This window comes from Pantherophis guttatus, chromosome 1 (genome assembly GCF_059756535.1).
Source record: "Pantherophis guttatus breed Tessera chromosome 1, ASM5975653v1, whole genome shotgun sequence".
NCBI lineage: Eukaryota > Metazoa > Chordata > Lepidosauria > Squamata > Colubridae > Pantherophis > Pantherophis guttatus.
The window spans coordinates 298,385,730-298,403,630 of record NC_142063.1 but is presented as its reverse complement, the minus strand read 5'-3'; the positions used below and the strand labels follow the sequence as shown (position 1 = coordinate 298,403,630).

At 36.3% G+C, this 17,901-nt stretch overlaps 1 protein-coding gene across 1 annotated transcript in view; it reads right to left on the bottom strand.

Annotated features, from left to right (window-relative positions):
* USH2A (usherin) overlaps positions 1 to 17,901 on the bottom strand; it is a 458,447-nt gene that overhangs the window by 12,017 nt on the left and 428,529 nt on the right. The window contains exons 60-64 of the mRNA XM_087891378.1: positions 14,640 to 16,156; positions 13,863 to 14,178; positions 4,945 to 5,154; positions 3,763 to 4,001; positions 1,411 to 1,628 (exon numbers count right to left, since the gene is read on the bottom strand). Of these exons, the coding sequence (XP_087747504.1) occupies positions 1,411 to 1,628; positions 3,763 to 4,001; positions 4,945 to 5,154; positions 13,863 to 14,178; positions 14,640 to 16,156 (2,500 nt within the window). The remainder of the gene's footprint in view (positions 1 to 1,410; positions 1,629 to 3,762; positions 4,002 to 4,944; positions 5,155 to 13,862; positions 14,179 to 14,639; positions 16,157 to 17,901) is intronic.

The window sequence follows — 17,901 nt, the reverse complement described above, 5'->3', positions numbered from 1 at the left end:
CTACCTTCTTGTTCTGTCCTGTTTCTTCCTTTTTCCACCATTGCTACACTTCCTCTTTAGTCAAGCCCTCTTTTTTTTAAAGAGCCAGCACTCCAAATAAGGCATGGGCAAAAGAAGGAGAGCTTATATGTCCTTTCTCTCACATTCCTCCTCAGGTTTTTCCCCAAATCATTAAAATGTCTAACAAACACTCTTAATAAGAGTAAACTAATTGAGTCTGAAAAGGATTGAACTTTGACTACAGTTTCAGTAACTGGGACTATTACATAAATGTGACAGGAAAGTAAAATAGTTAACTTCAATAGTAATAAATACATACTTTTTCATAATTAATAAATATTTTTAAAATGTCATGATAGTGATGGTCTTTCTACTCTTATCAGGCTTTCTATACTTCTTAGGAAATATATTTTTCTACATTTTTAGAATGCTTTCCTCTCAAAGCATTTATTACAAAGGTAAATGAGCTCACAATATTACAATATGATACACTGTACCATTCACTTAACCAATTGTCTAATTCATCACTGCACAAGCAAAAAGCATACAAAAGGAAAATAAGAACTTTCCCCTGAGTTTGTGCTAAACAAAGAAGAAAAAGGATCAAGAAGTGACCTTGTTTTTTAAATATGTTCAGAATCCGCCAAAGAAAGCGAAAAAATAGACCATCTGAGCATCTTGCAACAAAATTTTTAATTATTATTGGAAAAAACTTTTATTGGTTGAAGTTTAACACAGAATAAAATTATAGGACATTGGCTAAAAAGAAACTTAGTTGGGTGATATAATCCTATTTCAACTGCTTTTGTTTAATTTTATTTCTAACATTGGGAAAATATGCTCCAACAATAGCAAAAGTCTTCTGATTTCACAATCCTTTAACATACCACAAAAGTTGCACAATCTTGAAACTATGTAAGCAGCTAAAGGTTTTGGCAAATGTACTTAATTTTTCAATTTCACATTTTTACTCACTTTTAATTTTTGCAAGGAACAAGAAAATCCGTTTACTATAAACTGCAGAAATAGTAAGACTAAATTATGAAAACTTATAAATTGGGCATTTTCAGCATCCGTCCATGTTTTAAAAAGCTACCAAGAAATTAATGGTATTTAATTTAATATAATTAATGTAATATAATTAAAATAATTTAATATAATTAAATTAATATAATTTAATATAATTAATGGTAGAAATTAATGGTATTTTTGAAAACCCAGTTAACAAAAATCCTTTTAAAAGAAAAACAGAAGGAGGTTTTTCTTGCTATATAGGATACCAGTTACATAGCCTCTTTGACCATTCTAAGAATTTCAGGTTCAGCCCTTAATGGTTATGACTGGAAAAAAACACTCCTAAAAGTGATGGAAATCAAATGCAAATCCTTATTTTGGTCTGTACAAACTCACCCTCTTTTTCAGTAGTAAAAGTAATCCATTCTGAAGTAGTGCTTCCAACTGAATTGTACGACACCACTCTCAGTTTGTAGGTTGTATAAGGCTGAAGGTCACTCACACTGGAATGCCGGTTCTTTCCACTATAGCTCACTTCGATAGGTCCAGGCTTACAAACTCTTTCTATGGGCAGTAACCAAGGAAGACAAAATGTGTACATGTGGAGTTCATATCTGTAAGAAAAGAAATCAGCATTAATAATAAACACATCACTTGGGTTTGCATATGGCTTTCAACTATAATATGGCTTGTTTCTGGCTTAGGTGATGAGCAATCCATTCACATTATGATGTATATGTATACCAAGGCAATTTAGCTTACTAAATTATCAAATGATTTATGATTTGCTTAGCAAATCATAGCTAAGCAAACCGTAAATTATCACAATATGTGAAGTCAATCCTTTCTGGCAATTGTGAGTTTATCCTTCCCAATATCAAATGCTGATTAAACTGAAAGGTTGACATCCAATTTAATTGCTTTAGAGTTCTATATATCCCATTCATTCTACTTATGTGCCTGTGCATGATTTTTTTAATAGGAAAATGGTATATCATTATTTTAGTAAAGCAGTGGAGTAATATTTTCAATAATTAGGGATGAATAAAGATAATTCCCATTGCCTAGACTTCACAGTTATATTTTCAGAATCAGTATCAAATTGTAATTCATACTATATTTCAAAAGTCTAGCCATAAATACATGTTAGATATTTAGATTCTACTAAATATTTTCCCCAAATTATGAATGTAAAAATAAGACTTAATCTAACTTTTGTGCTTTTAAGGCATTAATTTTAATCCACAATTTGCCTTTAAAATTCTGTTTTACATTTATGAAGTGATTGAAGAAGGGAAGAATCTATTTAGCCATGGACTCACTGATAAACCAACAAGTTACTGTTATTCTTCTAGGTATGTTTTGGAAAAAATGATCTCAATTCAGTAAATATGATGTCAAGTTTCCAAGTGATGAAACCCATTCAAAAAAGAAATAGGCAAATCTTTCAAAACAAATTCATTTTATTTAGGTAGGCATCAAATTGGCAAAGACTGTTGCAATTCCGGATCTGACACAAACCGGAATTACACCACATAATATTGAAAATTAGAAACATCCCACTAAAGTCACATTCCCCAATAAAAGCAAAATCAACATTGTCCAATGTCATCAAACTCCTTCTTTAGCTCTCAGCAAGGACAGCTTCCATTTCCATGGGAAAAACAATGGAAAACACTAGCAAACTAGCCAAAACAATGCTCACTATCTATTCCTTCCTCCCATCTTAAGAACGTGGAAGCCCCCAAAAAACCCTTACAAAACAGAGAGAAAGAAAATGAATATAATATAAACCTAACTAAAATGGCTATACATATGTTAATTTCGGGTTAGACACATGGCTATCTGTATAGAATCTGATGAAAAGCTGAAAACTAAATAGCTAGTTAGTGTTGGATTAAGGAATTTAATACAGTTAAACACAGGGGATCACCTTTTTGAACATATAGCTAGTTTGTCTAGTGGTCAAGATGCCAAGCTAGAATCCAGGAAACTGATTTCTATTCTCACCTTAGCCATGAAAACCAGCTGGATGATTTTGGGCCAGTTGCTCTCTTTCAGCCAAACCCAACTTACAGGGTTGTTGTTGTTGTGGGAAAATAGGAGGAAGAAGAGCATAAGGTATGTTCATTACTTTGAGTTACTTATAAAATAATGAAGGTGGGATAAAAAAAATCTAAACAGATGTCCCAATTTTTTTTTAGTTCTATAATGATTATTACATATGTTATCAAATTAGTTTTGTACATCAAAACTATTTCATGAATAAGTAAAGTGCAGAGAAGGAAAGGGGTTATACACAAATCAGAGATGGGTTTCAGCAGGTTCTGACCAGTTCTGGAGAACTGGTAGAAGAAATTTTGAGTAGTTCAGAGAACCAGTAGTAAAAATTCTGACTGGCCCCACCTCCATCTATTCTCTGCCTCCCAAGCTGATCGGGAGGAAATGGGGATTTTGCAGTAACCTTCCCCTGGAGTGGGGTGGGAATGGAGATTTTACAGTATCCTTTCCCTGCCACGTCCACCAAGCCGTGCCAAGTCATGCCATGCCCACCAAGCCACACCCACAGAACCGATAGTAAAAAAATTTGAAACCCACCACTGACACAAATACACAACTTGCTTGGTGAAGGAAGAGAAAGAAAGACACAGAAGAATTGAAAGAAGTGAAGGAAAGGATAGTGAGCATTACTAAAGCAATAGGTAGGTGTGAGTTCCCAACTATAGCTGATTATATCTGAGCAGTTACCTTCTCACAATGCCATTGGGTTCCTGAGGAGCATCCCACAGAAAAGAAGCATTTCTTGAAGTCAGGTTCTGTATATGGGGAGAAGGCTGCTGGGTGGGTGGAGCTGGCTGTGTGGTGACTTGAGCCATCGGTCCCTGGCTGCAGCAGTTGAAGCATGTGCAAGCTTCAACCCCAATAGAATAAGTGGTAAAAGGTTTGAGTCCATGGATCGTCTGCTGAGCAGTTGTTCCTTCTGAGAGCTGAAAATGACAGAACAAAAGCAGAAGTAGACACTGACAGGCAAGTAGCCATGTACTGCACAATGCTCAGCTGGACAAACTATATATTTGTTCATTTGATTTTTATCTGTCTGCTTTTTTTACAACTCAAAAAGGTGTATTTGATGTTCCCTCTTTCTATTTTCCAAACAACAATAACACTAAACTTATGAAGTAGGCTGGGCTAAGAGACTGGCTCAAAGACCCTCAGCCAGCTTTCCTGCCAAGCCGAAGACTAAAACTCATAGCCTCCTAAATTTTAGTCCAATATCTCAACCACAAGATTCTGCTGTGTTCTGACCTAATCCTAGATAGTTTTAGACCAAGAAAAGGCATTCCTAAGAAGCAGTGACTAAGCCCGACCCTGAACAGTAATACCCAAACTGATGGACATGGTTGGTAATCAATAGTACTTCCACTTTTTTTTCATCCCCAAAACTGCATATATTTTGACAAATCCTATAATCCTTCTTCCCTCACCAGAGCCCTTTTTGAAGGAAAAGTTGATTTCATTTATTTTCTAATTTCACATCAGTAATAGTTAAAATCTAGACTGAGATATGCAATACCTTTATTCTATGCAATCAAGAGGAATATTGAGGACAATCCAATAATAATAATAATAATAATAATAATAATAATAATAATAATAATAATAATAGTAATAGTAATAATAACAACAACAACAACAACAACAACAACAACAACAACAACAACAACAATAATAGAAAATGAGACAGTAAAGATCTTGTGGGACTTTCGCTGCAGCGACCCGTATCAACCATTAGCACCAGTCAATGGTATTTATGATACATTTTGAAATGTTAGTTGAGTGAATTTCATGTTTAATGATTAAAAGAGATAACAACAACAACAAACATTGCCACAAATTTCATCAACTCAAAATATTTTGATTAATACTTACCACTTTCTCCTTTCCTTTGGTGGTGTTGGAGAAGAACCTGTAGAGGGTGATTATTCCATTTGGCTTTAGAGGAGGACGGATGTTGACTACAGCAGAAGTAGAAGCTACTGTTTCAAACAAAGGGGCAGGAAGTCCTTGAGGAGGGGCTGGGCCAGTCTTACATTTTGTCCAATTGCTAGCAGTTCGGCCAGCAGAATTAATTGACCAAACCTGAAAAACAAGTGTTCATAACAGACCTAAAACATCCTTCTGGGAAAAAAATCCATATTATCATTTCTGCTTTTGTTTATTTAACTAAACTGTCCAGAGCCCCTCTATGAGAAGGATGGGTGATTAAGAAGTTTTATATAAAAACAAAAAATAACAGAGAATGCTTCAGAACAAACTGAATTTGGGAAATGTTTTTGTAGTCTGCATCCATATTTATTTGACTACCATGTTTTCCCCAAAATAAGACCCAACCAGAAAATAAGCCTTAGCATGATTTTTCAGGATGCTCTTAATATAAGCCGTAGCCCCGCAAAATAAGCCCCAGTTAAGATCATCAGCCAGAGGGATGCATTTAGTACTCTATTTCCCCAAAACTGGAAAATAAGCCCTAACGCATCTTTTGGAGCAAAAATTAATATAAGACCCGATCTTATTTTGGGGAAAACATGGGTATTTATTTATTGTCTTTTCATCTCTGGTGAGCTTCAGGTGTCATCTATGGCCAAGAGTTTTTCCCCAGGTCCATCTTGTGCACCAGATGCATCTCTTCCTGGATCAGGAGGCCTTTCTGATAGTACCACATTTCTTACTCACTCCATGGCTCAACTACTGCAATACACTCTATATGGGGATGCCCTTGAAAACAATTCAGAAGCTTCCATTTCTGAATCAGTGGTGGAACACAGTGGTGCAGGCAGTGATGGCCAAGCCTCAGTCTGCCCATGTAACAATTCTTCTTTGTGAGCTGCACTGGTTGATAGTTTTTTTCTGGATGCAATTCAAGGTGCTGTTATGAGCTATAATCCAGGTAGAGGAAAGGTTGTTTGAAGCTACTTACATGCTGCAGATACTGTATACTAAACTTAGGTTTCAGTAAGGCATTTGATAAAATAGACCACATCCTACTTTTTGATAAGATAGAGGATATTGTCTATCCCATATTGTTTTATCAGATGGATTTGCTGATCAACTTCACTCAGCATGTGGTTCTTAATGAAACTACATCTACCCGGAGGGAAATATGTAGTGTGGTTCCTCAAGGTTCTGTTTTGGGTACAATGACCTTCAACATCTTCATAAATGATCTAAATGAGGGGATTGAAGGGGTGCTCAGTAAATTTGAGGATGATACAAAACTGGGGGGAATTGCTAACACTTTGGAAGATAGACTTAAAATTTAGAAGGATCTTGACAGACGTGAGCATTGGGTCCTATCCAACAAGATACAGTTCAGTGGTAAGAAAAGTAAGTAAGGTCCTGGACTTAGGCAGGAAAAGCCAAATACATAGGTACAAAATAGGTGGCAGCTTTCAACAGTTGTAACTGTGAGAGAGATCTAGATGTCCTTAAAAATGAGTCAGCAGCATGCCACAGCTGCCAACTAAGCCAATGCAATTCCGGGCAGCATCAACAAAGGGATAGTATCAAGATCATAGGAAGTGATAATACCATTCTGATGATACCATGTTTGGAATATTGCATCCAGTTCTGGTCACCATAATACAAAAAAGATGCTGGAGTCCTAGGAGGAGTTCATGGAAGAGCAACAAAGATAATAAAAGTTCTGGAGACTAAATATATGAAGAACGGCTAAAGAAACTGATTATGTTTAGCTTAACAAAGAGAAGCCTGAGAGGAAACATGATATAGCAGTCATCCAATACTTGAAGGGCTGCCAAAAGAAACTGGAAGCTCTCTTTTAAAATTATTATTATATTCAAATATTAACAACATTGGTAAGTATGATTTTATATTTTCACTGTAAACTAATGGTTCGGTAGCCAATGGACTAGAAAATTAAATAAAATCAAAACAAAAGTAAGTTTATTTAAGGATTGTACAATTTTAAAGGATCGTCATACATGTCAACATTTCATTAAGATTTCACATGAACAACTTTCAGGACTGACTTTCTATCTGAGTAAACGCTACCACAGTATGCTTGATATTACCTTAGAATCATAGAGTTAGAGGATTGAAGGGACCTTGAAGATTTTCTAGTCCAGCTTCTGCCCAGTGGAGGAATTCTTATACTATTCTGGACAAATGACTGGTCCTGAGATCCTCAAATTTTGGAGCATTCACAGAAGCCTAGAAGGCAGGCTGTGAGAGACTTAACAGCTCTCACAGTCATCAAGTCCAGCAATCTCTCATGTTCGTTCAATGTTCATTCAACTTACTGCTGAATTATTTAATGTTACACTGAGTAGCATGGAAAGGTTATAACATAGAAGTGCAGTAAACCTTCTAGCATTCCTGATCATTTTCATGAGGTCAGTCAGCTCAAGTCACAACCCTCCTTTAGTAGCATAACATATTCAGTCTAGAGTGCCTGCAGTAATAAAAAATCTATGGAGATCATAAGAGAACTGGAACTAGTTGTAAGTGAAATGTTAAGGACCCTGGCCTGCACCCATGAATCAAATTTATCCATGTTATTAACATTTAAATATAATAAACATATAAATAATATGTGTTAAAAGCTTCATGAATATCAGTGTGTACTTAGCAAATCAATATATTCAGCCTACTCTTAGTATTTTGTTTATTCATCTTCAGCTGATTATACTGAACATGTAATAATTTGATTGCTGTAAGCTAAACTGATAATAAAGCAACAAATGTATTGCCTAAGATACAATCTTTACTAAGGTTTTGCAAGTATTTTATGATATTATCTTAATCAATGCACATAGGAAGGATTCCAAGATGTAATAGCTAAGAAAGTGTCTAGTTCAAAGCTCTTCTTTGGAGATGGCTTTGTTTTTGTCAGCTTCACAAAACCAGGGTGATCTGCACACTATATGAAACTCAGCAGTTATTAAACAAGACCTGCAACAAATCTGCATGAAAATTAAATTTTACTTTCATCAAGGAGAGAATAAACATATGGGAGGATGTTTAATCTTATTTATCAAAGACCATTTGTATAATTAAACACGAATATTATAAAAGGTTGACTGAGGTCATGATTTGCATGAGTAAGTAATTTGTAGAATGTCAGGTGCAATAGATGGAATAGATGGATGTGTGAATATATAGGGTTAAATTAGACTCAATAATAGTGAAACACACAGTGATCAATCAGAATGATAGATCTAAATGGCAATACAAGGGGACTGTCTGTGTGATTTTGAGTATTAAGTATTCCTTAGTAAGCTTTCATGTTGAGCAGTTCTAACTGTACTAAAACTTGCTCTTACACTATCTCCTAGTTTTCTGCTGTAAAATTTGAATTTATTCCAAGTTGCAAAGGAAGCCAAAGGTCCTAAATACTTTCATAAATGAAGATTTTTAACTATGTAATGGACCTTGTTACTGTGGATCTAGCTTCAACTGCAACCAAGAAGCCTCTAGTAGATCATTGGTGCTAGAAGATTCAAGAAAAGAAACCAATTTTAGTTTCCTCAGCTATGCAACTGATGCCTGAAAGACATATTTAAAGTATTCTGTTAAAGTCATAAGACTATTTAATTACAAGAAGATGGCCATCTTTTTTTTAAAAAAAAATTTCAGGGATCATACTGTTTCTTTGGAATTGTTGACTCTTAAGTAAATTGTGTGACTTATACAGTATGCTTATACACTGTCTGAGACCGAAAGTAGAGTACAAGAAAATTAATTATATGTTGGAAGGAGGAGGAGGAAGAGGAGGAGGAATAATAATTGCAAAAGACAGCTTTCCTTTGAACAGTTTACATTCTAAGATGATATCTTTAATTTCATAAATCAAACATTTGTCTATCCCAGGTCCTTGGGAAGGATTCGATAGGTGGGTAAAAATGCCAAATCCAGTCTAAACATCTCGCTGGCTGTGTGATGAATCATAGTAATAATAGGACTCCCAGTGAGACATTACTTTGATATAGTAAAAGGTACCTTGGGGGCAACCCCAAAACAACTGGAGCATCATTTGAACTCCATCAGCATTGACAAAATCACTGTCACTGTAAAAGGCAGTTCCAGATCATGAGAACATACCATTGCAATATTAGCTAAGTTAAAGTTACTAAAAATGAAACCTTTTCATACAATTTCCAGACTCAGAAACAAAAGTGTAATATTCAAGTATCATACACAATCAATTATTAATATAAATTCAGAGGAATCAAATCATTCACCTTTCTAAACAATGGCATCAACTGGAACATTTATGGATGAAGGTGACATGAGAAACATGTCCACTGTATCCAAATTATTGTAGATTATCTTCTTGTGGTTAATGTCCCTCTATTTAAACAAGATTGCCTTGTAATTAAAACTTTCCATATTTCAGTATCTAATCCTGCTAAGTTTTTTGGATAAAAAAATAGAAAACTTTTGTCTGTCAGACAATAAAATCTGGTGGCTGAACTCTGGACATAAAAACCGCACGAAAACAAACAAACAAACAAACACCTTAAAAAACAGTTTCTACAATTGGTTGATTTTGTGACAGAGGGATAAAAACACATATTTTTTAAAAAAAATAAAAAATAAATAAAAGCTTCAGACAACTTTGGTTCCTTTTAAATATTTCATTGCATCCATAACTAACATGGATGTTTACCTCCAAAAGACAGACAATTTAATAATTTGTTCCTATTGGTACATAATGAGATAGTTAAAACACTCCCAGGAGAGAGATAAGCAGATATTAAAAGGTCTTTCCAATACCTGCACTGACTAAGGGCAACAGTTAATTCAATAGATTCGATCAAAATCACTACTTCTTTCAGGCTGCTGATTTATTACTTTGGCTGTAGTTAGTCATCACTCATTTTAGTTTGCTTTTCAGAGCTCATAAATTATGCGGTATAAATAAAAAGATACAATCAAGGAAACCATATCAATTCACATTACAGCCAGGGGATGTATAGACTCCCATGGCACTCACAGTAATGTCTTTTTAAAAGACAGGCCTATCACTGTGTTCGGGTATGTCAGAAACAAACAACCCAAGAGGTCTTGCCCTAATGAAGAATTAGCAGGCTCATAACTACTGTATCTGTATGTATGAATTTATCATAATTAAACAGGGACTTTTATTTACTTAAGCAATTGTGCAAAGATTAATCACCAACTTCATTATTGTACAAAGCTTTGAAAAGGGTAAAGATAAACAAAAATGGGTGTTTTTGTTGAGATTTATTTTCTCCCATCTCTGCTTCTGCTTCTCTCTGATGTTTCATAGAGACCAGCCCTCACTAAGCTACACCAATTGGAAATCAACTTGACTAAAGATCAATTAGGAGTCAGCAAAGCATAAAGAGCTTTTATGAAATCCAGCAGGTTCTGACAGGTTCTGGAGAACTGATAGCGGAAATTTTGAGCAGTTTGGAGAACCAGTAGCAGAAATTTTGAATAGTTTGGAGAACCGGCAAATACCACCTCTGGCTGGCCCCAAAGTGGGGTGGGAATGGAGATTTTGCAGTATCCTTCCCCTGCTACATCCACCAAGTCACACCCACCAAGCCACGTCAAGCCCACCAAGCCACGCCCACAGAACCAGTAGTAAAAAAAATTGGATTTCACAACTGACCCCAGTCAATCCTTGTTCAGTTGCCTGTGATTTGCATAATACATCATCTTGCCTCTGAAGATACCAACCACCGTTGCCAGCAAAATATCGAAAATCTGTTGTTTTAGACCACTGTCATTAAACCCTGAAGCCAAACCCTGCCCATGAAGCTTCATATATCTGAATAAATAATGATAGTTTCATTTATTTCCTGAACTGAAATCCAATATAAAAACAATTCTGCAGAAACTCCCCCTCCCCCAAAAAATGCTCCATAAATCAGATGCCACCAATGAAAAGGCCCTGCTTTGGTAGACAGAAACCACAGCTCTGATGATTAGTATCTAAACTGAAACATTTTTTTAAAAAAAAATCAAAGCATATTGCATAGGATTTCAATTCATCTTTGTACTCTGTCACATTATAAAACTAAATTGTTGAACCCTTGAGCATGACCATTGATCTTTGTACCATAAGTGGATCTCTAGATTGCAATCGCTGATTGCAATCCTTTGTGCTTCTTTAGAAGATATCCCAGGTAGCCTTTGAATTTTAGGAGTTAAATTAAATTCTGAGAAAACCTGTGAGTTATTACAAGTGCATAAACAATATGTAGTTGATAAACCTTTGTCTCTTCTATCCAAAGAGGCTATTGGTATTATTTGAAAACAAAGTTCTGTGAAAGCTTGTCTCAGAGAATGGGATGTAAGACATTGTAAATAATATGACATTCCTTGCCCATCTTTAAAAAAATGATACTTAAGCTTACATACCTATATCTTTGAGTGAAGAAAGAACAAATGATTCTCATTTATTTCATGGCCATTGTTCTTATTGCTACTATATGAGTTTTCCATGATAGCATTTCAGTAAACTCAATATCCAACACTTAAATGACCTCACTTGTTCTATCTCCTTACAATCTAGTGCCCATCTATGTCTCTTTGGTCTTTTAGTAGACACTGTCACCTTAGTTTTTGAATAATTTATCTGCAAGTATGATTTCCTGGAGTAAATGCCAAATTCTGTCAGGATTCCTTTCGTTCCAATTAATGTTGTTGAAATGACCACCATGTTGCCTGGTGTTTGGTCCATCTCTCCTTTCTAATCTGGGGTCTTTAGTGTGAAAAAAATTGTTCCATCCTAAAATCTTTCTCATGCTGCCCTAGATTGAAGGGTTTGTTAAAGCTTCAGAAATAAAAAGAAGAAAAGATACTATCATTTCCGACCTTAGTTGTATTGTTAATGTCAGAACCATCAAGCTAGACTCTGAAGACAGACAGCATTTTTTTTAAAGGCCTTCTTTTCATTTCAGGAAATTTACTTGCATTTAAAACTTTATAGCCAACAAACACGGCTCTGAGAGAGATGCAGAATAATCAATATGATACTTAATGAAAAATAAATCTGAGTTTCATCAAAAGTCAATTCCTACACTTATGAATTAGATGTCTCACAAGCAATATAAATATATTGTCAACAATAGTAAGTGTAAGAATAGCTCCCTGAGGGATGCTACATATGACATCTGTGAAAGAAGAATGCAGGCATACTTTTTTTCTTTCACATAGACACCTTCTCCATTTCAGGATAAAACTGATAATTGCTAACGTATATGGCTTAGTGCGTCACTAACTAATTTCAAAGTAGCTATTAATAAAGACTTGATTAATAAAACAAGCAAAACAAAAATAAGTGAGCAATGGCTTACAGTTTATTTGAATTCTTATTCAGAGTTGCTGGTGGTTTCAGCTGAAATCTAACTTTATGGATGCCATACAATGCAATCAAACTGCATATTTCTGCATAACATGTGAACATGCATTTCCACGACCCTCCCCAATTACCGGCAAGTTCAGAATGTTTGATAGTCATTTTAGTAAAATCTAAATCTGAATTTGAAAAGAATGGGTTTAATTGCAATAAGAATTTGCAAGTAATTCGGAAGCAAAGTAGATTGTTGCACTTTTGCTTAAATCTAAATTTGAAAAATGTACATCTCTTCTAAATATGGCCTTACTTTATTGTTCAATGTAACATCCGGGAACAGCTTTGTGCAAAATGATAGGTTGTCCTTGATACAGAGTGTTACAGCCCGGGTAAATGCTTTTAAAAGAAAGCATGCTAGAAGAAATATCCAGATTCCTATCATTTGAATAATTAAAACTAGAAGGCTGAATATATACTAATAACACTTTCCAAAGAAAACACATTATTAGCTTAAAAGGTCAGAGATTGTCATAACTATTAGCCACAGTGTCAGAGATTAGGAAAAATAGGGCCAATTGGAAAATATGTAAATATCACTTAGCTCCCCTCAGTCAGCTTACAGTTTGCCAAGATTTCATAAAACTTCTGGTTTTGCTGCCTTCATGTGTTTGCTACAACTGCATAAAACCCATCAATTTAAGTATATATTCTCTCTCTCTCTCTCTCAGAGAGAGATTCCAGCCTCTAATGTGAATAATGAATTCCAGAAAGCATTCTAGCAGTTCTCTCATTGTTAACTTGTCGAAGCTCAAAGAAAATGGCATCAACAGAAATAGGAAATCAAATAATCGAAGAGCCATCCTCAGTGATGAAACACAGGCTTTCCCATGATGTCAAGCATTCCTCTGAAACTTGCCATGTGCAGCCATCTATATCTCACATGTAACTATGCAGAATCACAAGAGGCATCCAAAAGGTTTTGGTGAAAAAACATATCCAAGTTCCCAAAGTCCCAATTTATCCAGCTCAAAAGACACTAGGAATAATTAGTGAAATTAAGCAACCATTGCTGCCTCTTGGTTTTGACAAGTCTAAGAGGCCTCTGGATATGCTATATCACTCAGATAATATGCTAACTGAAGTACTCTTTATGGGGACTAAGTCAACCAACAAGAAAAGACAGAGAAATAGATACAAACTTCCTCCCTCCCCCAATTTGTATATGTCTAGACCCTGTGCAGAAAAGAGTTACATCTGCATCAGAACTGGAGTAGAAGGCACTCATATCCATTCAGCATCATGCCCCTGGGAATCTGTCAGCTTCGCTATATCACAAAACAAGCTCATGTATAAAGAGGAATTGCTATGCCATCTCGAAGCACTGTGATCCCTAACAGTTCTTAGACCATTGCTAAGATACTGTACATTAACCATTTGATCAAGAGAATTTCTCAGTGAGATGCCGAGAAATTTTCACAGTAATCTCTCATTTTCATACCTGATATTCATATTCGGTGAAAGGCAAGAGTGTGTCATCTTTAAATGAAGTGGATGAACCATTATAAACAAGGCTGACATTGTGTTGATTGGGTACCGGCTGTCTTCGATAAAGCTCATAATGTAAGATGTCTCCATTTGGTTGCTTTGGGCCATTCCATACAATGGAAAGAACAGTCTGAAATCCATCAGGACTTGACTGGACATCTATGAAAGGAGCTGGCTGTATTTCAGGGGGTGCTTCAAGAGTTTGTACGGATGACCATTCACTGTGAGTACAGCCCAGAAGACTGCAGGCTTGTACTTGTACTTCATACCTTTACAAACACAAACCAGAAATTAGGCAGTAGAATCTAGGCTTTGCACTATATATAAAGGTGACATAAAATGCATATGTTTGCAGACATTCAAACAAAGAATAAATGCATTTCTTTAAAAAGACTGGACTGTAATTTAAGATCTTTCGGTGAATAAGAATCTAATCACATTAATTGAAAATACTGGGATACTCTCATCTGGGCAGAAAAGAACACAACATTAAATTTGTTAGAAATATAAAATTTGATTGGCAAAGGCTAGCTATAAAAGAAAAAAACAACCCAATTGACTAAGTAAATTTAGTCAACAATTCTTACAATGGACAAACTAATATGCATGCACCTCCCAGCTTTTTCATGGATGCAGTGAGCTAATCATATGCCTTGGGAAATCAATTTATGCTCTAAAGTACAAGAATTCTCTCCTCATTTACTCATTACAGCATATGCTTACAACATACCTGTGATAGGGTTTTAGTTCTGTTAAATTGTAAGACCGTCTTCCAAAAGAATCGTGGAATGAATCCAGATAAATCACTTTCTTTTGTGATTTAATAGGCTCCCGAAGAATGATAGTATAATTGATCAGGTTACCATTAACCTTTGCTGGAGGATCCCAAATAACCAAAATTGTCTGTGAGGTCCATGGGTGCAACAGAGGTGGAGACATTCCAGATGGGGCAGAAGGATCGGTTCTTATCTTGGCTATCTGACTGGTGACACTCCCTTGGCTGTTGTTTGCAGTAACAGTATAGATGTATTCTATTCCGGGAGTTAACATGAAGTCCTTATAGTATCTATCTAGACCTGAATAGACCAGCAATCCATTCCTCCTTAGCTCATAAATCTGGATTTTACCATTTGGATTATTGGGCGCTTTCCATGTAATTTCTAGAGATTCTGAATCTGTCACTAGTAACTTAGGGGGATCTAAGTTAAGAGGAGGGGCTTCCATTGTCCAAGCAGACTGGGATGCACTAACAGTGCAGCCTCCATTGGTACATGCAACCAATTTGATGTCATATTTAGTATAAGGTTGTAGATTCACTACGGTCGTGAATAAACTCTTTCCAACATATTGTTCTTCACCATTCAGCTTTAAAATGTACTTTATGATTTCACCATTTTGAATTTGGGGTGGCGACCAAGATACATTAATCTGGGTGGAATGTATACCTTCTAGAGCAGGAGGGCTGACTATTGCTGGGGCTGCCTCTAAGGTCTGTATTCTGGAATGGTCACTAGAGCAGCACCCTCCCAGGGTACAAGCAGTTATTACATAATTGTACTCTGTATATGGAAGCAAGCCTTCATCAGTATAATTGAAGGTTGAAGCATCAAAGCTAAAAGGATAGGGAACATCATTTCTTTGGAGCTTATATGACAGCAGAACACCATTGCTTTTTTCTGGGAATGACCATGAAATCCATATTTTGCTGGGATTTTGAGGGATATAAGTTAACATGGGAGCAGCCATGCCTTCTGGGGAAGCTTGGCTGGTTTTTGCAGCAGACCAAGCACTATCAGTGTAGCCTGCTGAATTCCAGGCACGTATTTTATATTCATATGTAGTCCACGGCTGCAAATGCTGAGCATGATATACAAATGCATTACTCCCAGTGTTATATTCTGTGAAAACAATGTTCTCTTCTTCTGTTGTGCTATTTTCCCCTGAAGCATTTTCTTTGGTGTGTCTGTGAATAACTTCATAGCGCATTATTTTCCCATTTGAATTAATTGGCTCAGACCAGCTCAGTTCAATGCTGGTTGCATTCACCAAATGGATTACAGGAGCCATTTGAGAAGCAGGAGGAGCTGCATCTGTCCAAATTTGCTGCGGTGAAGAGCGAGTGCAACCAGCTGCTGTACAAGCTTCAAGAAGGAGAGTGTATTCAGTGAAGGGCTCAAGACGTCTGAAGAGGAACTGACGAGACAAACCACTATATTCTAGATTACCATCATTGAAAATATTATAAATCTGAAAGGAAAGACAATATCCATACATTAGCAGCAAGGCCATTAGTGGCCTCCTCAGGCAACTTTTTAAACCTATTACAACCCCCCAAATAGATATAATAACTTTTCATAGGCTCCATTGGCAGCCCATCCCTGCTGCTCTTTGGATATTGTAAAAACAGAGGGTTTATTAAAGTTCCAGCAGGCATAATAAAAAGCATGAAGAAAGTGTTCAGTTTGATGCTTAGCCTCCTTCCTACCTCTCTTTTCTTTGGGAAAAAAGTTTTACTCTGCTCACTTTTGTGCATATGTTATATGCAGGCACTGTTGAGCTAGTGTTAATTCCTGTAGTCTAGTTCTTTCTTGTCAACACTTTCAGATGTGGTTTGCCATTGCCTTCTTCCAAGGGCTGAGAGAGAGTGACTAACACCAAATCACCCAGATAGCTTTGTGCCTAAGGCAGGGCTACAACTTGGGTTTTCCCATTCAAGGGCCAGTAACCTTAAGTATTAGATTCAACAGGCTCAGAATGCTTATGTTATGTACTCAACATTATTTTAATACTGAAAACTGAAGGACTCACTGAGGAAAATCAAGATGTACATATCAATCAAAAGTTAACGGGCTAAGCATTAGATTTGGATTATTTTTGAGGATACTGGAAAGCTCAGTGTTTGACCTTTCAGATGAATCACTATCCTGTTGCTTAGAAGAAAGACATGAAAATGTCTTATATTGATGGTACTGAGAAGCTCTAAGAAGGATCCACTTAGCTCAGTCTGATTTAATTATGGATGGATAGATAGATTTTTAAATAAAGTCTTGATTTTTAAGTCAAGAAAAGGGCTGGGGTTAAGGTTTTACACGACCATTGTAAAGGAGTGTGAAAAATCTCTAAGATAAGGTGCGAAAAGCAATCACATATTTTCAATAAGTATTTTTTAAAAAGTATACTTTAACAATGTCCTCTTTATTTTAAAATGAAAGCTTCTAGTGAAAAGTGTAAAATAATACAATATCTCCTTCCTGACCAGCAGAGGGGAGAAGCAAAAAAACCCCACCCAAACACCAGCAGAAAATATCCTGGAGATGCTTCCCAGAACAGGACATATTCACCAGTGGTGGGTTTCAAATTTTTTTATTACCGGTTCTGTGGGCATGGCTTGGTGGATGTGGCATGGCTTGGTGGGCATGGCTTGGTGGGCATGGCTTGGTGGGCGTGGCAGGGGAAGGATACTATAAAATTTCCATTTCCTCCCGATCAGCTGGGCCTCAGGAGGCAGAGAATAGATGGGGACCGGGCCAGTCAGAATTTTTACTACCGGTTCTCCGAACTAAAAATTTCCGCTACCGGTTCTCCAGAACTGGTCAGAACCTGCTGAAACCCACCTCTGATATTCACGGATGTAAGGCTAACATATTTTATTATATCATAAGCCCACTTCACTTACTGTATAATAAAACTAAAACTGGTATGTCTTTAAATCCTACAGATGATTATTTTACCATAAGTGTAATGACTGGAAGTCTGTGGTAATTCTCAGTCTTCCAGGTCATGGTTATCCCAAAGGTGCCTTATCAAAAGGCAACTGAACTTTCTTTATTTTTCCTTGAAGATGTCTCACTAATCATCCAAGAAGCTTCTAGGATAAGAAGCAAAATGTCTCCAAGGAAAAACAAAGGAAGTCCAGTTGCCTTTGGGGTAATGAGTGGAGTTTATGGAAGGGGAGAGAGATGGTAAAGTGTCAAGCAAAAAGTAAGTTGTGA